Source organism: Ochotona princeps, chromosome 25 (genome assembly GCF_030435755.1).
Source record: "Ochotona princeps isolate mOchPri1 chromosome 25, mOchPri1.hap1, whole genome shotgun sequence".
Lineage (NCBI taxonomy): Eukaryota > Metazoa > Chordata > Mammalia > Lagomorpha > Ochotonidae > Ochotona > Ochotona princeps.
The window spans coordinates 29,098,395-29,121,971 of NC_080856.1; the positions used below are offsets into that span (position 1 = coordinate 29,098,395).

Here is a 23,577-nt window from a genome sequence, read left to right on the forward strand (position 1 = left end):
TCAGGCTGTAGTTCCTTTGTGATGTTTCAGTAAGGTCATTATCTTTCGGAGTATGTGGAGAAATATGGGTGAAGAAACTTACTACTCGAGCTGTTTACAAAAGATCTAGATAAGTCAAGAGGCTGGAGGGTGGCCTTTCAGAGATATGGTATGATGAATTATTCCTTAGTTGAATGCGCAGCAGAGGTAATTGTTGGCAATAGCTGTAAATATTCTTGCTGCAGTTATTATCTGCACCGAGCAATTGTACTGCTTTTCAGAAAAGTTTTTAGCCTTTTTCATTTAATGTTCAGAATGAAAGAATACGGTATTGAGCTCCCAATTCTTTTTCCTTTTTAATCAGCTTTGTGCAGGTATAATTTCATAAAATATTATCCATTCGTTTTAAGCACACAGTTCAACCTGAATATGAAGTTGTAAGTAATTCAACAAAATGCATGCACTTAACAAAAAAAAAGCTTCCTTCCTGCCCCTTTACCGTTCATCCCCTCCTCCTTCTAGAAGGTAATATAGACAGAACCACACAATCTCACTAACTGTATCTGAATTTCTCCACCTTTCCTTCGAGGTGCATCTGGTTTTTTGCATGTACTGCTCATTTGCTCTGTTTTACTGTTCAGCAGTGTTACAGTGCATGGATACAGCACTGATTTATTAGTTTGTTCATTTGTTTGTTTATGATTTAGTCAGAGTTACAGAGAGAGGGAGAAAAAGAAAGGTCTTCCATCCACTGATGCACTGGTTCATCCCCCAAATGGCCACAGTGGTCCACAGCTGGACCAGTGCAAAGACAGGAGCCAGGTGCTTCACTCAGCTCTCTCACAGGGATACACAGACCCGTGAGTTAGGGCAGCTCCTGCTGGTTTCCAGAAATATTCGCAGAAAAACTCGTTGGAAATGAAGCAAGCCAGAACTGGAATCATATGGTATGCTAGAATTGCAGGCGGTGGCTTAACGTGTTAGGTCAGTGCTGATGCCCCCTTTTTTCTTGGATTCGCTCAACATTATTGATGCACCTAATTCCTAAAATGTGCCCTTTTGCTGGGAAACTGTTACTATGTTATATTCCTAAGTGTTTCTTTGGGTGTTATGTTAATTTTTTAGGATCAAGCACAGTTTTCAAAACGTTAGTTCTGCATGTTTTATAAAAAAGTAGTGGAGACTCACACAAAATTCTTCATTTCCTGGCTCTAGTGAAAAATCTGTAAAAAAAAAAAATCCCTCAATATAGGCAGGTTGTTTATGGAATAAGATAGTATATACAAAATTGGGTGAAATAAATTGGTGTCAAGCATCTCAACGAAAATTGTGGTCTCAAAGACTTTTTGTATATGTGAGCATTGATTTCACTCTCGATAACTATAGTTTTGCCAGTGATTGAGATTTCCCATTTTGTCCAACATTACAAGGCATGTTCAAAGGTGTAATTTTATATGCTTTAAAATACATAGAAAGGAAACAATGTGACCATCATTTAAGGAAAAGAGAAGATCTTTGATTCACCTTGATTCTTATAAGCCTAGTCTTAGCAATGATCAATCATATTCTTTTGGCAAGTTTCTACTAAGAAGTGTTTATACAGTCAGATTACTGAGCTCTGTGAGCATGCCAACATTATTGGATCCTTGAATCAAGATGATGGAAGATAAAAATGATTAGCATGTTTAAAAGAGAATTTACAACAGAAATCTTGATATTAAAGGATCTTACACAACAAACTGCGTAGGCTTATATATCTTGAACTATTGATTAGATCAGATTAGATCACTGATATGCTTGAGTCTGCCGGTTATCAAATGTCAGAAATCAGGGATCTCAAAGCTATCCATGCATAGCTATGAATAATGTTGGGATATTTGAGGAGGGGAGAATATGTATGCAGAGATGCCATGTTTCTCAGATCATGCATGAACTCAAAATGAATTTCCAGTGTGAGATTAGTTGAAGCAAGTGAAGAAAGTCAGCCTACAACTAAATTGAACCAGAGGCATTGTTCTTTATGGCTGTTCAATTTCATGAGGTATGTTCCTGACAGAACCCTTTTGTTCCACTCTACTGTAGTTGGAGTCTTCAGAATAAATTGCCTTCCTGTGCTTTTGAACCCAGAGGAAGCAGGTTCATTTATCAAAAGTTTTGAGTGACATGTGGCTCTTTCAATTTTACCTAAAAAAAAAAAAAAAAAAACACATGGGATTGTTTTAGCACTTACTAATATAATCCAAAAGCTCGTTGTATACATGTATTCGGATTGTTTTGGTGGATTTTTAAATCACTGATCTAAGAAGTGATGGTTGAGAGAAATCAGTTACCTCATATAAAAATGAATCTTACCAGTTTCTCAATGATTCTGTCTCGTTTTTTCATAAACAGCCACAATAGTTTGCATATGTGTCTCCCTGCGAATACATTGATCTCTCTTGTTAGTAAAATTTTGGATGTGAATTGCTTGGAACAGGAGCAAACAGAATTCTCCCAGCACTGGACAAGAGGGCACATGTTAGTTGTTGACACATCATTATAGGACAAGAAATTTGAGTTGATGATGAGAATGCAAGTGAGCCAGGCATGGTTTATCTATGATTTTGGGGGCAGAAAAGTGGCAGCTAGGATTCAGTTTAAGTAGTGGCTGATTAAGGAATTCTATGGGAAAAAAATACCACTGTGGCAATTACATCACGATGAACCCTGGACCGTTAGGAGCACAGTGCTTCTCCCCTCCTCCCCTTCCTGCCTGTGTTGTCCCCCGACCCTCCTCCATCATTGCTTTTTTCTTCTAAAAAAGCTTTCCAGTGACATTAATTTTGCTTTAACGCTGTGATTTAGAATTGCAGTTGATACTTTTATGAAAGAGATTAGCAGTGCCTCTTTTGGGCAGTAAGAAAGATAATGTCCTTCTGCAACAGTCTTGGGCCAATGAATAATACAGTCCTTGTGTGTCTACCTGTGTCTGTCCCAGTTGAGTGTCTTGTGGGAAGTCTTGACCCCTGGGCTGTGTTACGTGTGGTTTGAGAGGCCATGAAAGGAAAAGGGGCTTGAACGTTAGCACTGTTTAGAAACGATTACTTACAATCTCTTGTGTCATCCATATCATGGTCTCCCAATCAGCCTTGCAAGCCATTGTATTGCCCTTTGAAATATTAAGGAGTATTTCTGGCATCAAATGTCTTATAGAGCAATAATTAGTAAGAACATCCTGTTCTTTCTTCCAAGTCGAATACATGCTCATTTTTTAAAACTTAGCCCCTTCCTTCTATCTCCCCCAAACTCCTCCCTGATTACCAGTTCCACAGCTCCCAGTTAAGAATGAAATCCCTTCATCACTCTCTTTCACAGTTTTATATGATGTTGAAATTATCGACAAGTTTCTGTTTAGTTGAAGAAAATTCCTTATTCTTACTTCATGAATGTTTGTAAGTTATCCTAGTAGTCAGGATCCCTTTTTTTTTTAAGATTTATTTATTTTTATTGGAAAGTCAGATATACAGAGAGAAGTGGAGAGAGAAAAATTTTTCATCCACTGGTTAAGCCCCCAAGTGGTCTCAATGGCCAGAACTGAGCTGATCCAAAGCCAGGAGTCAGGAGCTTGTTCTGGGTCTCCCGTCCAGATACAGGGTCCCATCACTGGGCTGTCCTCAACTACTAGCCCAGGCCACAACCAGAGAGCTGGAAGGGAAATGGAGCAGCTGGATGGGATACAAATCAGTGCCCATATGGGATCCCGGTGCATGAAGGTTAGGACTTTAGCCACTAGGCTATCATGCCAGGTCCAAGGATCTAATTTTATAATGAGTAAATGATACTTAGAAATATAAAGTAAGCAATAGTTCTCCATTTAGACAGTTCTCTTTGTAAATAATAATATTTTCCTCCCTCCCCCACCATGCGTCCAGATAAACTGATAATGCATCCTAAAAGAATAAAAGGTATTATTTAACAAGGTTGTGTTCCATTTTTTTTTAATTCCATTTGCTTTTGAGTTTCTGGTCTTTTCTCTTACCCAGTAATTCCATTATGATGGGAGTTATCATGACACCTAGTGGTCACATGCTTCCATGACCTCACCAACCTGTAACTTCAATTGAGGCGTGCATTTATCTGGCTTTCCCTCTGTCTCACTGCCAGAAGCTGGCTCACTGTGCGAGTTATTAAACAGTGGCTGCAAATGCCCTTTCCTAACGATTTAATGTAGTCTGTCATCAGAGTCAGAAGGATAAAGGCATATGTCTAATAAGATAAAGTCCTTTTAAAGAGTGTTTTACTCCAGGAAAAAAAATAGAGATAAATATCAAAAGCTCTTCTCTTAACATTGTGAGGACGTCTTTGATTTTTGATGATGATGATTTTGTTAGCAGTGTGCTTCCTTGACTTTAATGAGCAGGAAAGAACTTCAGCCAGTTAAAACAAAAATTGGGGCCCAGCGGCGTGACCTAGCCATTAAAGTCCTTGCCTTGAACGCCCCAGGATCCCATAAGGGCGCCGGTTCTAATCCCAGCAGCTCCACTTCCCATCCAGCTCCCTGCTTGTGGCCTGGGAAAGCAGTCGAGGAAGGTCCAGAGCACTGGGATCCTACATCCGCGTGGGAGACTTGGAAGAGGTTCCTGGTTCCCGGCTTCGGATCAGCGCAGCACCAGCCTGTTGCAGCTCACTTGGGGAGTGAATCATCGGACAGAAGATCTTCCTCTCTGTCTCTCCTCCTCTCTGTCTATCTGACTTTGTAATAAAATAAATAAATCTTTTTTTAAAAAAAACAAAAAACCCAACAAAAATTGTATTACAGGTAGTATAATTAATACAGGAAATGGAAGGGCCTGGCGGTCCTCGCCTTGAACGCCCCGGGATCCCATATGGGCGCCGGTTCTAATCCCGGCAGCTCCACTTCCCATCCAGCTCCCTGCTTGTGGCCTGGGAAAGCAGTCGAGGATGGCCCAAAGCTTTGGGACCCTGCACTCACGTGGGAGACCCGGAAGAGGTTCCTGGTTCCCGGCATTGGATCGGCGCGCACCGGCCGGGCCGTTGCGGCTTACTTGGGGAGTGAATCATTGGGCGGAAGATCTTCCTCTCTGTCTCTCCTCCTCTCAGTCTGTGCGGCTTTTCAATAATAATAAATCTTTAAAAAAAATACAGGAAATGGAAAGGCTAGACCATGAGCTTTAGAAATCTGCAAGAATTAAAGCAAGCTGGAAGCCAGGTGGCCTCTCTGTTTGCATTGTAAGAGCAAGAGAAGGCTGGGCCTTAGCGCTCACTGGCTGGCTGCTGCATGCTACCGATGAACTCACAGGCATTTCTCAGTTCTTCCAGAACATCACACTCCTACAACCAGCTGGGTGGGGCTCGTGCTGAGAGCAAGTCTGGTGTCCTTGTTTTGGGGGATGGAGTTTTTTTCTGGAATAGAATGTCCCACCCTGTAAGATTGATACTTTCTGTGCTCACAGGAAGGGTCCTCTAGATGGAAAAATAATTAATGAACAAATAACAAACTCACCAGGAATACCCATCTACCTTGTATTTTCACTGACTGCAGTACTCTCCCAGGACCATGGTTTTCACCAACACCTTCCCATTTTCCTCTCGACACATGTTTTATTCTGACATAAAATGCTCATCAGGAGGAAAAAAAAAACTTTAATATATGCTTTTATTTGAAAGGCAGGGTTCCAGAGAAGGAGAAAGACACACAGAGAGAGATTTTCCACTCACAGATTTACTCTTCAAGTAGCCACAATGGCGCAGTGGTAGCGATCAAACCATTAGTGAGGAGCTTCTTCCAGGTCCTTCACGTGGGTGCAGGGGCCAAGACCTTAGGCTGTCTTAGAGGTCTGCAGGGAGCTGAATTAGTAAGTGGAGTAGCTGAAACACAGGCACCTATGTGAGATGCTGGCACTGCAGCCAGGGTTTTACCGTGCTACGCCACTTCTCTGGCCCCAGGAAACATTTTAAAATTTGTCACTGTACTAATGACAAGGAAGAGGCATTACATGGCTGCATAGCATTTTTGTAAGTGATTAAAAGAAAATTCTCTGCCATTTCTTTCAAATTAAAAAAAATGTTGCTCCTACTGTATTATAAAAATATATTGCTAATCAAAAGATGCTGTATATTTTTGGTTACTTGTGTTATTGCATCAAAGTCAACTCTGATTTCACTGTTAATCATGCATGTTTCTCTGGACGATGTACACATTTTTTAGATATAATTGAAAAACTCATTTTCCTCTAAATGAAACACAAGCTTATACTGTACAACACAAGCTTCCTTTACTTGAGTAGAATCTTTATGACAAGCAAATAAAACAATTTTTCTCATTTTAATATGTAGAACAATTTCATTACTTAAAGGCAGAAGGCTTTGCTTTAGAAATATGGTATAATATTTTATAAAATTCTTTTATTTTTTTAAGATGAGGTTGTTCTAGATTTAAATCTTTTATTAAGAAATAATTAAGGTAAGTTTATAAGAAAAAAAGTTTTATTAAAATCAACTGCAGTTAAAGCTTAGAGTGCAGTTTTCTTTCTTTTTTTCAGCCTCATCGTTTATGTGTTTGCTTCATGCAAAACTCACTTATTTATCACTAGCGGCCTCCAGCGTGTATTCCATTTGTTCCTGCTTGACTGTACATTAGTTGGTTATTAGTAACTGGAGAGCAGTTTCCTGTGCTAGGAACAAGAATAAACACTCTACTTCCTGTCATCTTAGCATTTTATCAGTCAGGGAAAAGAACATTTTCGCAGAATAGCGTGGTCTTATAATTCCTATTAACAGTAATGTGGCTTGCTTCAGAATTGCTGCCTTTTGGCAGCTCCTTGCCAAAGCTCAGTTCTGGGGAGCCGGAGGGAAGAGATTCAGTGGTCCTGGACCTACAGGATGCGTTCTCATGCTAGCTAGGACAGAGGTGGCAAAGGTCGCCAAAAGAAAAGATTTTAGCCAAGTTTTTGACAAAAATCTCAGCTAAACCATCCCTACTTGTTCAGTTTCAGATGAAACCAGTTTGAAGCAACGTTTAGTGGAGATATAGTTATAAATAAAATGAACGTGATCACAAAGATGAAATGATTTAAAGACACCAGATCTCTAGTATTTGGTGTTTCCTTTTTAAAAAGTTTTCTATGTTTCCTTTTCTTTAAAAGGTACATTCTCTCTCATCCTTATCCCCTCTGCTTTGTGTAATGAATTTGGGAAGCACAGAGGATACAAAGACAGAAATCAGAATAAAAATGGGGTCAAATATTACTCTCGAAGATAAACAATACTGCATGTATATGTGTACCTGTAATAAAAAATAGATTTCTGTGTGCATTGTATTTATAACATATTGGTTTTCCTAACAGTAACTCATGAATCCATGTCTTACACATTGCAGTTGTTAAATTCTTATTCATCAGCTTCCTGTAACAGAAATGCAAGCAGTTTATATTTTTGTAGGTAAAACTGGATGAAGAAAAGCATTTTTCACTTAAAATTTGATTTGCGTTTCAAAGCTTTTCCGCTTGCATTATAGTCAGACTTGCAGACTCTTATAAAGAAAGGATCCAAGCAGCAGAAAGGAAAAAGAAAATAGGGAAGGGCTATAAATAACAAGCAAATGAAAACATGCGCCACTTCAGCTCCATAAAGGGAATTTGAACGCACAGAATCGTTAAAACTAGAGTAGTATATGATTTTTCTGAACCTGTTTGGCAAAGATTTAGGATGTCTTATTTTTTTTTTCTTTTCCAGTTTTTAAAATTTTAACTCACCTGGAAGGAAAACAGGAAATTTGTCTTGCTGTGTCTGAATTATTTCATTCAACGTATTATCCTCTAGTTCCAACCATTTTGCTGCAACATGATAGCATTTGGTTCTTTTCATGGCGGAATGATTTTCCATTGTGCATGTCACACCTTTTCTTTCCCCATCTGATGGCGGACGCATGAGATCCCGTACGTCAGTACCAGAGTCCTGGTGGAAGCATGGTGGACAGGGGAGCTCTCTGACAATGAATTCATGGCTTTTGGGCTCATACTCAGCTGCAGGCTTGCTTGTTCATAAAGCAAATCTGTTTCTAGTTTTTAAGGAAATCTCCATGCCATTGTCCACAGTAGTTCACCAGTGTGTATCCTCAGCAACAGATGTAGTCCACTCCTTCTTGTCCGTCCTTACCAGCCCCTGGACCTGTCCTTGGGACACAGACACGTGGTGTCTCGTAATGTGGATTTGTAGCTCCCTGTCTTTGTCACTGAGGGCATTGTCTTAGAAATACAGAAGACAACAGTTACGAATTTTTCATCGTGAGCTTTCTTTTTTTGATCGAAACATTAAACTGTTCATTCTTACGTATCAATTTATGATGTTTGGATACATGTATATTTTGCGTAATGTGATTCGAACTGCGATTGATGTGCTTACAGAACCTGTAACTCCATCACTGATTATACTTGATGTCGGAAAACATGGGAGCGGCTGACAGCCTGTCAGTGACCCTAAGGATATTGATTTCTACCTGTATTTATCGAATTCTGTGTATTGTGTCTCAGCTGACTCACACAGAAAAACATGAAGTAATTATAGTCATTTGCTATCAGATTGAGCTAGCCTTTTCTATTGGGTAGGTTGAAACACAGGCGCACATGCGCACACACGCACGCACGCACACACACACACTTTGGGGCTGGTACATGCTTGTGAGCAAGAAAAGGGTAAGTGTTCCATGCTGCACTACAGACTATAGCTTAGTGGGCACTGTACGCGAAGTTGCAACTTAGTTCTGTCATTTTACTTTCTCAAAACACCATCTTGGCTTTTTTATAAACAGCAGAAATCAGCTTCTTACAGTTCTCGAGATGGGAAGCCAACGATCAAGAAACCCAAGCATTTCATATCTGATTTGAAAACCTTTCCCGGTTTCTAACTCGTGCCTTCTGGTCAAGTCCTTGGCAGGTGGAACTGGCCACCAAGTTCCATGGGGCCTATTTAATAAGGGCTCGTAATCCATCATGGAGGTCATGACTTTAATTGCCTCCTAGTGGCCCACTTTACTTTTTTAAGATTCATTTTATTTGAAAGGCACAGTTATTTGAAGAAGAGAGAGAGAGAGCGATAAAGAGAGAGCGACAGAGAGAGAGATTTTCCATCATCTACTTCACTTCCTGTATAAGGCAACAAGTGCTGAAACGTCTGTTTCCCAGTGGGTGCAGGTGTAAGGCCATGGTCCATCCTTCACTGTTTTCCCAAACCATAAACAGGGAACTGGGTCAAAAGTAGAGCACCTGGAACTCAAATTACTACCCCTTTACGATACTGGCATGCAGATGAGGCTTACCCAACATTGCCACATCCCACAGGGCTGGCCCCAAACCCAGTTCTTTTTTTTTTTTTTTAAGATTTATTTATTTTTATTACAAAGTCATATATACAGAGAGGAGGAGAGAGAGGAAGATCTTCCGTCCAGTGATTCGCTCCCCAAGTGAGCCGCAATGGCCGGTGCTGCACCAATCCGAAGCCAGGAACCAGGAACTTCCTCCAGGTCTCCCTGGGTGCAGGGTCAGAAGGCGTTGGGCCTGGACTGCTTTCCCAGGTCACAAGCAGGGAGCTGGATGGGAAGTGAAGCTGCTGGGATTTGAACCGGCGCCCATATGGGATCCCAGGGTGCATTCAAGGCAAGGACTTTAATGGCAAGGTCACACCGCCAGGCCCACGGCCCCAGTTCTTAACGCTACCATTTTGAGATTAGGATGGATGGGTGGAAAGGGGGACAACGCGAATATCTGAACTAAGAAATCTTCTTTTTTAGACTTCTTCTTTTATCTTTCCTTGTCTTCCTACTTGTGTTATTTCCATTGCGTAGATGTGCGTATCATGAGCATATTTCATCCTCTTGCCCTAACTTTAAGCATGGATCTTAACTTTTCATGCAGCATGTAAAACTCTCCCTCCACGTGGGTGCATCTGTTCCGGTCACATCCGTACACTGTCCTTTGTGTAATGACTTGGTAATGTGCATGTGCACTTGTGCACTTCAAGCTTTTTGGACATTAGTAATTATTATATCTATAACCTGTCACATTTACTGTATATTTACTAAATGATTGATGAATTGAAATATCCCATATATGGAGGATGCGCCACTACTCCATGATCTGAACTTTCCTAAATCTAGTTATCATCATTTTTACTTTTCTTTTTTTTTTTTAATATTCATTTATTCATTAATTACATTGCATTACATGACACAATTTCATAGGTACTGGGATTTCCCCCCCCTTCACCCCAAACCCTTCCCCCATCATGAATTCCTTCACCTTGATGCATAACCACAGCTCAAGTTCCGTTGAGATTCCCTAATTAAAAGTTTACACCATACAGAGTCCAGCATTCCACTTGTCCAGTTCAAGTTCAACGGCCTCTTAGGGAGGCCCTCTCAGGTTTTAGGACACCTTGGGAAGTATACATATTTTTTTGGTAGAAGAAAACTTTCCGTTCATGCAAGTCCTTATTAAAATCTTACCCATGCCCCCTCAGAAAATTTTGTTAGATGATGTACACTCTACTTAAATGTTCCTGATGCGAATGATACAATTCATCAGACACAGTGTTTCTGGTTTCATTTTCTTAGTGTCTTGTCTAGTTTTACTGTTTCTAACGATAGCAGTACCTACTGTGCAGAGTTGATAGTAAGTGTTAAAACTGGTTTTCCTGGCACAGTAGCCTAGTGGCTAAAGTCCTGGCTTTGTGTGCCAGGATCCCATATGGGCACAGGTTCTAATCCAGGCAGCCCTGCTTCCCATCCAGTTACCTGCTTGTGGCCTGGGAAAGCAGTCGAGGACGGTCCAAAGCCTTGGGACCCTGCACCCATGTGGGAGACCTGGAAGAGGCTCCGGGCTCCTGGCTTCTGATCAGCTCAGCTCTGACCATTGTGGTCGCTTGAGGAGTGAATCATCGGACAGAAGATCTTCTTTGCTTTCTCTCCTCCTCTCTGTATATCTGACCTTCCAATAAAAAGAAAATAAATCTTAAGAAAATTGGTGTTTCTGCAGAAGCATTTTACCTTGTGTTTTATGGAATGATTCTTTCGTTTATATCTCATCCTTCCTTTGCTCCCACTAGACAAGCTATTAATTACAGGAATAAACTGATTCTACAGAATGGAAATCATCTCAGTCCCAGGAAGTGCTGGGCACTGACCGAGCTGTCGGAACATTGCCGTCCTAGCGGAGCCATCCACGCAGCTCCAGCATTTGTTTCCTTACACAGAAAAGCTCAGGGTCACGCTCGGGTGTCATCAAAGTCACTGAGAACACGTCCCATCACCTGAATGTAAAATATTAAACGCCTTGTTGGAGCAACAATAAAGTCATGCCTGATGTCTTCATATGGTTGATATTATAGAGTCTTAGTAAATGGTATAGAGGCTAGTAAATATTTCAGTGAAATATGAGACTATAAATTTTTGTTAATTATGGTTTTGAAAATAGAATTTATTTTGGTAACACTTTGGTTACTGACTCAAATTTAAAATTATATTCTAAGTCTGAGAAAGTGGTTTTCTAGGATATATCCTTTTCCACATTTGCAGTATGACTAAAGTAGTAAAACAAATGTGAAATCATATGTAATATATAATCTAAAGAAGCAATTGAAGTTTAATAAATAATGAAGAAGATAAAACACTTAGGGAAAAACTGAAATTCTTCATCTACATTAATGACGACATGATTTATTATAATACCAGTTTCCCTATGTATATAGATGTAAGTATTGATTCTTAACTAACTTGTTCTTTTGATAGTCTTACTCCATTCCAAAGAATAGTGACACTAGTTGATTATTTTGAAGAAAGGACAAAGGGTGAAAATAGTACATACTTGATATGGTTTCAGTCTTGAAGATTTATTTACTTTTATTGGAAAGGCAGATGTGCAGAGAGGAGGAGAGACACAGGAAGATTTTCCATTCGTTGATTGACTCCCCAAGTGAGCCACAACAGCCAGAGCTGAGCTGATCCAAAGTCAGGAGCCTGGAGCCTCTTCCAGGTCTCCCACGCAGGTGCAGGGTCCCAGGCTTTGGGCTGTTCTGGACTGATTTCCCAGGCCACAGGCAGGAAGCTGGATGCGACGCGAGGGTGTCAGGACATGAACCAGCACCCATATGGGATCCTTGTGCATACAAGGCGAGGAATATCAGCCACTAGGCTACTGTGCCATACCCCATTTCATTATATTAAACAGATGTTGGATATTGTGCTGGTCTTAGACCAGCTGCCTCTAAGGTTTATTGGGACACTGGACTTCTCGCTGCTTTTCTGTTTTTTATTTTTTTCCTTGATGCTGCAAAGGCAAAATTAAGTAGTTAGAGAATTTTTCTTTAAGATGTATTCGTATTTTTAAAAGGCAGAATTAAAGTGATGGAGAGACAGAAAGCGATATTTTCCCTTGCTGGTTCGTATAGCAAATGGCTGCAACGGGCGGGTCTCGGCCAGGCTGAAATCAGGAACCTGGAACTTCATCTGGGTCGCTCAGATGGGTATATGCAGGAGCCAGGCGCCCAAAGCATCCTCCGCTGCTTTCCCAGGCACAGTAGCAGGGAGCTGGAGCAGGAGTAGAGACGGCAGGAGTCACACAGGTGCTCAAAGGCAGTGGGGATTGCAGGCTGCTGCTCGCCCTGCCGCAGAACCATGCTGGCCCGTGGGAAAGATCGTCCAGCCTAGAGAGTGTAAAATAACAAGTTTCTTATGTTTTAAGAAAAGAATGATATTTCTGGTTTAGATAATGGTCTACTGTAGATTGCCTGTCCTTGTGCAGGCAAAAAAAAAAAAAAAGAATATGTTAATGTACTATTGGTGGCTGCGGTTTTTTTCATCTTTTTTTCCCTATAAATGCCAATATCTTCAGTCCAATGACGTCAGTAGTTCTTTTGTTCTTTATGTTTCGTTGAGATGGCATTTCCCGTTTAAAACATACCATCCAGTGGTTTAGGTTTATTCAGAAATCGGTGCTACCATCACCACCTTTGATATGGTTGAGGATGTGAAGTAATTGAAACATTCGTTTCTATTACTTTAAGAACATCCTTAGAATTGAAACGACAACGACAAACAAACAACAACAGCAACAAAAACTTCCTGGCAAACATTCTTTTTCCTGGCCCTGACAGCCATTCACTTCCTTTCTGTCTCTCAAATTCTTTATACATTTTGCATACGGGTCAGATTTTCACATTACTTTTTGGAATATACTTGTCCCATTTTTACACCGTCTTATATATCTTCCATTGTATTTAACACTGGGCGTTTCCTGCCTTTCCTAATAACAACTTATTTATCCTGATTTATACAAATATTGAAATACGTTGGACATTGTTACCCAATAATGGGTGCCCAGGTTCTTAACACCTCCATGATAAAGAAATCCAGTTCACATCAGGTTGAAGTTTTAATTAATTAAGCAAGCAAGTTTATTGTAAGCAAAGGTACATGCTTAAGAGTGGGACAAGGGCAGGCGAGTGGAAAGCAGCCACAGCAGTGAGGGTCGGAAGAGGCTTCTCTGATTTAATCTGGCATGATTATGGAGTGTGGAAGAGAGTTCTTAAAGAGGTAGAATTCTTCTGGAATCCGAGTACCACTTGCTTTGTTTTGTGATAAGTTTCTTTGAGATCTGTCTTGGCAAATTTCGAGGTCGATCACAGCCGTAACCACAATGCTAATATGACATAATGACTGTAAGATGTGCGTTTTCAAAAAGGTATGTCTATCCATTTATTTGAAAGGCAGAGTAACAGAGAGAGAGAGAGAGAAACAGAAAGAGTGAGCTTCAGTCTCTGATTCACTCCCCAAATAACCACGACAGCAGAGAGACAGGTCAGTCTGAAAAGAGGAGCCTTTTCCCAGCCCATTTGCAGGAAGCTGGGTCAGAAGTGGAGCATCCAGAACACAACACCCTCCTCTGCCCACAGTGGTGGCCCCTGAGTCTAGGAGGAAGTAATGAGAGGGCTGACAGTTTTGCCACGTTTACCAGCATACTGACCAATCCTACAGCTCTGAATGGTTAAGATGTGGAAAGTCCTTGACCTTCCCAGAGCATCAAGGGTTTGCTCACATCTAACCGTCTGTCTACACTGCTAATATCATCATTATGTCTAGAAACTTACCTACAAAAATAGTTGTATTCTAAACACGTTCAAAATGTATTATGTTTACTTCTTATATTTTGTATCCCTCTCATATCTCCTTCATAAGTTATACAGCTTTGCAGAGCATGTAAGCTCAGGTCTTGGAATAACCACTTTCTTCTTTAGACTATTTTCTTCTCTTATCTATTGTCACCCTCTAACAACTTTTTCCTTTTTTCAAAATGCTATCATTCCTTTAGAAACCAGTACTACTCCTTCTCTCCTTCTGCTTCACAGAATCATTTATATATACACACACACACAGATTGGCTAAGTTAACGGTGACTAGCGAAATCAGCAGGTACTTTCCCTATCAAGAAGGTAATTGTTTTTCCTAAGAGTGCATGTAAGACCTATATGGTTGGCTATTAAAGAACAAAGGTGGACTGCCTGGGTTGGGATTCTGGTTTTAGGCTTATAATTCAAGGCAAGCCACTTAACTTCTCTAGCAATAACTTATTTTAACTGTATAGCTTAAATTATGCTTACTGTGCAGCAAGCATTTTCTAAGTACTGTACCTTATTACCGCTCAAACCTCACAACCATTTTCAATTATCCTCATTTTAAATAGGAAAAATTGGGATTCAGAAAGTTAAAATAATTTGCTTGAACTAGAAAGTTTGGGGAAGGCAGTTGTAACGATAAGAGCGGATCGCTGTCTTTCATTTCTTTCTCTCTTCCTCTCCGCTTCTTTCTTTTCTTGCACCTGTCATTTTGTTTTGTCATCAGGACGTCCCTGTACATGATGCACTGGGGAATACTGAGCTCATGTCTAGCACGATCCATAGAAGCCAATGGGCATAACCAAAGTCTGTTCTGGTGTGGATGAGCAAGTGGGGTGTGCTGTTCAGGTTGCACGGATTGCTGGTGCCACCCCATGTTGTAAAAAGGCCTGATGGAAGGAGAAAGAGACAAGGTCATGAATGACCGTGGTGCTTTTCTACCATGTCGTGTTTAGACACATATTCTACATATAACAGCTTCTTTCTTGATAAGTCTGATCATTAGCCCATTCTTACTAATTTCACAGGTTTTTGGGCTCGTTGTTACAAGTCAATGACAAGTGCGGTAAGGTAAAGTGAAAATATCAAAGGGACGTAAGAGGGCCATTTGTTGAGAGTCTGAGAAACCTCTTCTCACTATTAAGACAGTGTGTGTATATTAAGGGTAACAAGCAGGTGCATTCTGGTGCGATCCGTGTCACAGTAGGCAGAGTGGTGATCAGTGGCTAGGCAAACGCACATATCCGGAGTCACCTGCTCTGTGTAATCAGTCTCTAAAGAGTTCTGGAAACAAGCTTCCAGTGTAAACTGTCAGAGCACGGCATAGCTCCTGTTCTGAGATGTGTCAGCTGCAGGAAGGGCTCTGTGGAGCTCCCAGGCACCACAGCAACAGGTGGCTCAGGAGAGTGAGGTTGGCTGGTAAATACAGTGTCGAAAAGTACATTTCAGGATGTTTCAAAAGCTCAATGCATTGTATGAGAAAAGTTAGTTATGTTCGTCATTTCAGTGTAAGTAGCATCATGATTCAATTTGAAAGCATTTATGTTTAAAACAAAATTGTTAGGGTAGGCATTTGGCCCCGCGGTTAGATGCCACTTGGGACCCAAACATCACGTGCTTACTTAGGGTCCTGGCTCAACTGCTTTCAATGCACGCCCTTGGGTGACCTCAGGTGATGTTCCAAGTCCTGGGGTCCCTCCCAGCCACATGGGAGACTTCCTGTGATTTCTGGACTCTTGCCAAGGCCTGACCCATTTCTGGCTGTTGTGGCTATATCCTCTCTCCTTCGCCTCTCTTTCAAATACATGCCTAAACAAAATGTCATTTTAAACCAATGGTAGCAGTATTTTAAGAAGCACATTTATTACATTGTAGAAAATTATATTAATTGAAGGTAGCTTTATTTGTGTATCTAGTTTTGCTTTACCCGTTACTGTTTTATAAGAAAATTTTGGTGAATTTAAATTATTCTTTTTTTTTCCACTATGCACGTGCAAGCTAAATTGAGATCTGACGCTCTTAAGGTGGCGCGGGGAGGGGACGTCCGAGCGGGAAAGGTGTTCCTGAGGGTACATTTAGCAGCATTTATGGAGGGGTTACCAAAATTCTTTTACTTTTAAATTTTAAATAAAATTTAACAGATAAGATACAATTCTGAAAACACAGTGACGTTCCCTTCTCCCTTCCTTTCCACCACCCCCTCATCTCCCTGTTTTCTGACTTCTAAGAACAAATAGTAGATTTATACTACAATGAGAGGCTTAATGCTTCACCAGAAAAGTTTAACAAGTGAAAAAGTGAACAAGATTTAGTTTACTGGGAATACAGACAACGGCTGTAGAAAATAATCAAATAGAAAAAACTATTTCAGCTGCAATAAATTACAAAATCATCACATATATTAAAAGTACAGTAATACAAAGTACTTAACCACTGGTTTGACAAAGACATAAAATAAAGTTCTAAAAAACAGTATCCGTAACAATACAATTTCACACAGACATTTCTTTCTTTTTTCTTACTTTTGGGTTGTTTCTTAAATTTTAATTTCCACATACCAGGGAAGAGCAGGCAGTATTTCTTGTCCTATGAGCCAGCCATGCTACTGCTAGAGATACACTCAAAAGACCTGGACAGAATCATTTCTGTGAGTGTCACTTACTTCACTTGTATTTATGCTGTTTGGAAACTGCCAGTAGGTTTTACATATCTGAGGAACTAAACTTTTGGAGAGCAAATATGAAAAATACCGGTCTTTCTAGGAAATTACTTGAACCAGACAGCAAAACAAAAGGTGTTTAAATGACTGTTTCCCATAGAGAAGTATTTTCAGCACTGGCCATGCCTTTGGGTTCATCTGACACCGAGGAGCCTGGTTTTCCATGGAAGGTAGTGGGAACACTGCAGGGATGACTCCTTTTCCAGTCCCCAGAACCAACATTCTCAGGAGCTCGTAATACGAATGTGCATGGGGCTTAATCGATGGATGAAAGGATTTTAAAATCATTGCAAATGAACCATTTCAGACAACTGGGAAAAAAAATCAAGTGAAGTCTATTTTTGGTTCTCACAGGAGTAAGGTGGGGGGCAGGTACTAGATAAGCAGAAAATGCAATTGAAAGTAACAGCCGGAGTGCATAAGGAAGATTTCAGGATGAAAGCTTAGGTGAACCTGTTGAAACCAGACTAGAAGGTGATTAAAAATCAAGGTTCTAGCATTTGCTTTCTGATTCTGCCTTATTTGGAAATGCTCACTAGTCCTTTGGCCAAAAATCTTATTTCGTGAAGAGCTGTGCAACAAAATGATAACTTTAAAACTGTTAGGCCCAGCTCATACAATCTAAGAAGCTTAATGCGCTGTAGATCCATGCGGTAGAACTTCCTCTTAGGGTTTTGTCCTTGGAAGATTTCGAGCTCATAGAAGATTCTGTCTGACTTATGTCAGTAAGGTGAGGCTTGATCTGAGAAATAAGATTTCCAACTAAGAACCTTAGGAAAGAATGGTGCCAAAGGGAGAAGTTAGTTTTGTTTGCTTTCGTATTCGTTTGTATTAATATTATCCCGAGTGCCTAAGCACAAGGCTTTCAGGGTCATATAGCTTTCTGTATCCTCGTTGTCCTGTGTGGGCAAGGTTCTTAAGGCTGTCCTTCCCCCATGGGAAGGAGCAGTGTGTGTCCTCACTGTCCCCCTCCAGGGACAGTCTCCCCCCAAGTTAAGCCTGTAACATCTGGCGGGTAGGGAGGAAGGTAAGCTGAGGGCCGCTGTGGCGTGTAGCTTGGGGTTTTGTTGGCCTGTGAAGCCAACTGCAGGAGCTTGCCATTTCGTGCGTGTTCTCTGGCCGGGGGTGCCGATTTCTTACCCAGTGACCACCACCGAAGACTGTGGAAGAGAAGCTCTCCGGTTTGGGCTCTCGGTGGTTTCTCTGGAATTAACGAATGCGAAGTGTAAATTCCCTTGGACTTTGGGCTACCCTGGTAAGACAGCCTGCCTTTTCGCCCTCTGACTCGAGCAAAGAGAGCCAGGTTTAATTTTCCTCTGTCTGTAGAGAAAGGCCTAAAACAAACATGTGCTTCTGTTTGCCTTTTTCCCTTCTTCTTAAGTAAACGGTGTTCCTCCTCTTTAGAAAGCGTCTGCTTGGGCAGTTCATGGATCTGAATCTTAATCGCAACCTGTTGGTATGGGAATGAATTCTCTCCAGGTGTCTGATAGCCGTGTGTGTGTGTGTGTGTGTGTGTGTGTGTGTGTGCGTGCGCGTGCGCGCATGTGTTTGTTTGCAGGAAAGCAAAGTAACATAATTGTGTTAGAAATGCCAGCTTTAGGAAATCCCTTCCCATAGTTAGTAATCAGGGACCTACACCTTGCTGGTCAACCTGTTGAAAGCAGTGGTGTGTTGCACGGCATCTTCATGGCTCTGAAAATAATCTGATTCTTTTCTTATTTTGGCGATGTTTGTGTTCTCCCTGGTCCATATATTTACAGTTCTAAAGTTCAAGGGTGAAAAAAAATAGGCTGAACCAGTTGACTTACTTGGAACTGTTTCTTTCAGCTTTTTGCCTGAATTCATCAGTGGAGATTTTGACTCCATTAGGCCTGAAGTCAGAGACTACTACACTGTCAAGGTAAACCGGAAGTACTTTGCTATTTAAGGCAGTTCGCATCTTACTGTTTTTCCCACGGTTTTGCTGATTTTCTTGATGTTTAGGAAGGGATTGGTAAACATCTTGTTACGTTTCGTACTTTTCATTTTTAATTCTGGAAACTTCTGTGTACGTTGAAGAGGGGAATTTAAAAATAAGTGATAACACAATTTGGAAGAAATTCTGTCCTGATCAAATAAGCAATAATGGATTCATGATATATATATATATATATATATACTTGTGTTTTAAATAAGCTTGCAGTCTATGTCTTTTCATAATTATTTTGCCACATTTTACCATGTTCATTTGCTATTATATATTTTCTAAGTTAACCTTAATTTAATAACTAAACCTTATTTAACATGTTTATTACATGTAAAAGCTTTCTTCTTTGAGGGTCAAAGAAGCAGAGAGCCCCCATTTTGTGACCTAATCCTCAAACACTTGCAGTGGCTAGGGGCGAGGGGGAAGCCGAGAGCTGGAAATCCAGTGGCCTTCTCCACCTGACGGGCTGCAGCCCAACCACTTGGCCCTGCGCCCCAGGCTCCTGGGCCTGCACACCCTGAAATCACAAGGTGCAGGGAAAGCCTGGAGTTGGAGAAGGTGTTTCTTTGGGGATGGAGTGATCCCAGGTGGCTCCCTAACCACAAGGTCCAGTGCGCTCCCTGAATCAAACATACCTTAATCCCCACCTGATGTATGCTTCTGTCTTCATCAGTTCTACTCAAAACTTCTTTGGAAATGAAGTTTTGTAAAGATGCATAGGTGTGCAGGTCTAGAAGTTTAGAACCAAAGATTTTGTTTTTAAGCTTTTGCTTGCCTTGAGCCTCTCTATTCTGTTTTGAATACAACTGTTCATTACAACTTGAGACAAATAAACTACAACCTATTCAGGTAATTTTGTCACTATTGTGTAAATTGTGTATGTGTGTGTGTGTGAGGGTTCCTGGGCATGGAAACTGCGCTGAGGGGGCCAGAACCGAGTGGCTGCGTTTCTTCCTTCTTTTCTTTTCTTTTTTTTTTCTTTTCTTTTCTTTTCTTTTCTTTTCTTTTCTTTTCTTTTCTTTTCTTTTCTCTTCTCTTCTCTCCTCTCCTCTTCTCTTCTCTTCTCTTCTCTTCTTTTTCTTTTTTTCTTTCTCTCTCTCTCTCTTTCTTTCTTCTTTAGCATTTTATATATTGGAAAGTCACATACACAGAAAGGAGGAGAGACAGAGAGGATGATCTTCTGGGTGATGATTCACTCCCCAACAGGCCACAATGGCCAGAGCTGAGCCTATCTGAAGCCAGGAGCCAGGAGACACTTCTGGGCCTCCCATGCAGGTAGATGGTCCCACATTCCTGCTCCATCCTTGCTTGCTTTCCCAGGCTACAAGCAGGAAACTGGATGAGAAGCAGGCAGCCAGGATTAGAACTGGCACCCGTATGGTGTCCTGATGCATGCAAAGCAAGGACTTTAGCTGCTAAGTTATTGCATTGGGCCCTACTTATTCATTCTTAATGGACAAGAATCTCTTGGGCCTGGTACAGTAGCTTAGTGGCTAAAGTCCTCACCTTACATGTGCCAGGGTCCCGTGTGGATGGGTCCAGTTCTAATCCCGGTAGCCCTGCTTCTCATCCAGCTTCCTGCTTGTGGTCTAGGAAAGTAGTTGAGGGCGGCCCAAAGTCTTGGGACCCTGTACCTGTGTGGGAGACCCGGAGGAGGCTCCTGGCTCCTGGCTTCAAATCAGCTCAGCTCTGGCCATTTCAGCCACTTGGGTAGTGAATCTAGATGGAAGATCTTCCTCTCTGTCTCTCCTACTTTTTGTATATCTGACTTCCCAATAAATAAAATGTTAAAAAATGAATGTATAAGTAATGTCATTCTGAAAGATAAAATCACAGAGGACTGTACTGAGCTCATGAATGACTCAGGCTTCACAGGTTACAGGGGTCATGCAGAGTGTTCGAGATAACAATTGCAGTATTATTCTACAACAGCACCATCAGCTTTGTTATCGTCAGCTTGCACTGGCAAGTTATGTACATTTTGAAAAGAAAAATTAGAAATCCTGAAACTTTAAATTCCTAACGAGGCTCGAAGAGAGATGAGATAAAGGAGAGGAAATATTTTACAGAAAGGAAACAGGGAGAGAGGAAGAGAAAGGGCGCAGGAGAACAAGATTGTCAGTGGGAAAGGCACGCTGAGATCCTGGGCCTGCAATGACGCCAAGCCCCGCGTGCGCCATCTGCACAGCCGCTGATCAGACCTGCCGTCCTCAGATGAAGACTGTTCCTCCGTCAGTGTTTGATATTCATGCTCAATTACTTTAACATTGGCGCGTTCCTGGTCATTCCCCCATAGTCTTACTTCTCATTAACTCTGTACCTCAACCTCATTGGGACAGCAAACCTCAGCCTCGCTTACAGTGCAGAGTTTTACCAGTGCATACATATTAATCATATTTTCAAGAGCAGAAGAAACAGCAGGAGAGGGAGGAACAAACAGGTTCAAGACAAATTGACCTTCTGGCCTGATGTGGCTTATCCCGTCTTCTTCGTGCTGGGGCCTGGCCAAAGCCGCAAGTGTCCGTTGGATCACTCGCCTCCAGGGAGCTGGAAGCAGGAATTAGCTGCTCTTCCGTTCCTGGACGCAGTAAAATGGGAGTCAACAATAAAGGAAACTTCTGGATTTAGCAACTTCATGAGGAATGTCTTATGTATTTCTAGCTTTACTCTTTCTAACCTTCAAAACTCAATTTAGCAAGGTTTAGTTTTAAAGATGTTAGCTGAATCTTTTTCCGAAGTTGTATCATTTTAGGTTAGGGTAATGCAATTCCATTTTTTAAAAAAATGTATTGATGATTGTTATTCCTTTTGAACTTTTAGGGTGTATTCCCGGAGGGTACGGGTCATGTTATCTTACATGGTTAATGTGCCCCGTGGAGCACAAGCTGAGTGTTTCGCTGCAGTTTTAATAATGATGGTAATTACAACAAGTTAAATGCAACATTACACACAATTCATAAAAGCCATTATCCCCAATTTAAATCCTCCTTAAGCTGCTCCCTCACAAATGGAAGGAAGGCATGTCCGCTTTGAAATACCTCCCCACTCCAACCTGGCTGGGTTTCAATGAAATTGAAAGCAGGTTCAAGAAAGTAAACTAAGTCCTTGTCTTAATTGCTGGGCTCTGTGACAATCATGGAGTGGACTGTGGCCAGCACTCAAACATGCCAAGTGTTACATTTCACATCCGGCGTGCAAAGCCCTTCCTTTACCCAAGAAGACTTCCTTTTCATTTATGTCTGAACGCTGCAGTTCTGTTTATCTTAGATTTTTACCTGCTTAATTGACCAATATTGATTCACAATGAGGAATGTCTCTTACAGACTCTTCCCTTGTAACTTATTGCTTTTAATTTTTCTGGGCCACTCAGTGCTTCTTTGGCTCAAGGTTCAGGCCACCCATTACAGTCTTAATTTTTCTACCCAGCCTGCGCGGAAGTCAGAGTACTTTAGAAAAGCAACATATTAATGGAATTTCTACCATTCTTTCTTTACTATATGGAATGTTTGGTTATCATTGCACATAGGGAGAACAATTTTATAGAATTCTTCCTTAATATTAGCAGGATAAAGGATTAATTACAGTATTTGGCGAATGTCTTAATAAAGTTACAGAATAACTAAGTTTATTCACAAATAAGGTTTGTAAGATAGGAACAAAAAGTTGGGGCATGTAACAGCATAAAATAGAAAAGAATTCGAAATAGAATATTTACACAGTATGCTTTTGTTCAGTTTTCTCATGGAGAAATTGAGGCCTAGATTACTTTCTAAGTGACTGAAACAAAATGGTAGACAGAGGGCACAGATGTTGTCCGTAGCAAGAATGTTGTCCAACCTTCTTCTCAATAGGAAAAACTTTTGTGGGAAGACAGTTGTCCTTGGCACAGGGCGTGTCACAGTATCACCATCAGTGCGTGAGTGTGCTAACTACCCCTGGGATAACACTGTGCCTGCACATTCCAACATTCCCTACCCCTCAGCTGCAGGGCTGGAGTCCTGCTGGGCCAAGAATGACCAAACAGTAAGAAGCTGATACATTGTTACATCACCTAAAATTGTCAGTAAGGTGTAACTTGATACAATGTTGGAAAATAAAAGTGATTTAGTGTTAGAAAACTGGCAAGGATCTAGGAATATAGGACATCTTAAAGCAGGAAGATGTCTTCCCAGGCGTAAATCGTATGACTGATTAATGTAGGGCTATGTGCTAGACAGCATGGTGAAAACTTAGTTATGCAGAAATAGGACTCCAGGTCCAAGTTCAGATTTTATCTTCTGTGCTAATCCTCCCAACTCCCAGAAGAGCATAGTAGAAATCGAGAGTGATGAATACCGGAAGATGATGCCCAAAAACCCTCGGAGAAAAATAGATGAGAGGGCAACACACAATTTAAGAGAAGACACCATTAACCCCAGTGTGGATGGTGAATTATGTGGGCAGTAAGATTACATCTCCAGGGTTGTTTTTTCTTTAATTTTTTAAAGATTCAGGGCCCGGCAGTGTGGCCTAGCGGCTAAAAGTCCTCATCTTGAACACGCCAGGATCCCATATGGGCACCGGTTCTAATCCCGGCAGCTCCACTTCCCGTCCAGCTCCCTGCTTGTGGCCTGGGAAAGCAGTCAAGGACGGCCCAAAGCCTTGGGATCCTGTACCCGTGTGGGAGACCTGAAGGAAGTTCCTAGGTCCTGGCTTTGGATCGGCACAGCACTGGCCATTACGCTCACTTGGGGAGTGAATCATCGGACAG

The 23,577-nt window shown here is 41.2% G+C and overlaps 1 protein-coding gene across 3 annotated transcripts in view; it reads left to right on the plus strand.

The window, feature by feature from the left end:
• Positions 1-23,577, plus strand: part of TPK1 (thiamin pyrophosphokinase 1) — a 352,935-nt gene that overhangs the window by 152,226 nt on the left and 177,132 nt on the right. For all 3 annotated transcript variants that reach the window (XM_058655023.1, XM_058655024.1, XM_058655025.1), the window contains one exon: positions 18,689-18,761. In XM_058655023.1, the coding sequence (XP_058511006.1) occupies positions 18,689-18,761 (73 nt within the window). The remainder of the gene's footprint in view (positions 1-18,688; positions 18,762-23,577) is intronic.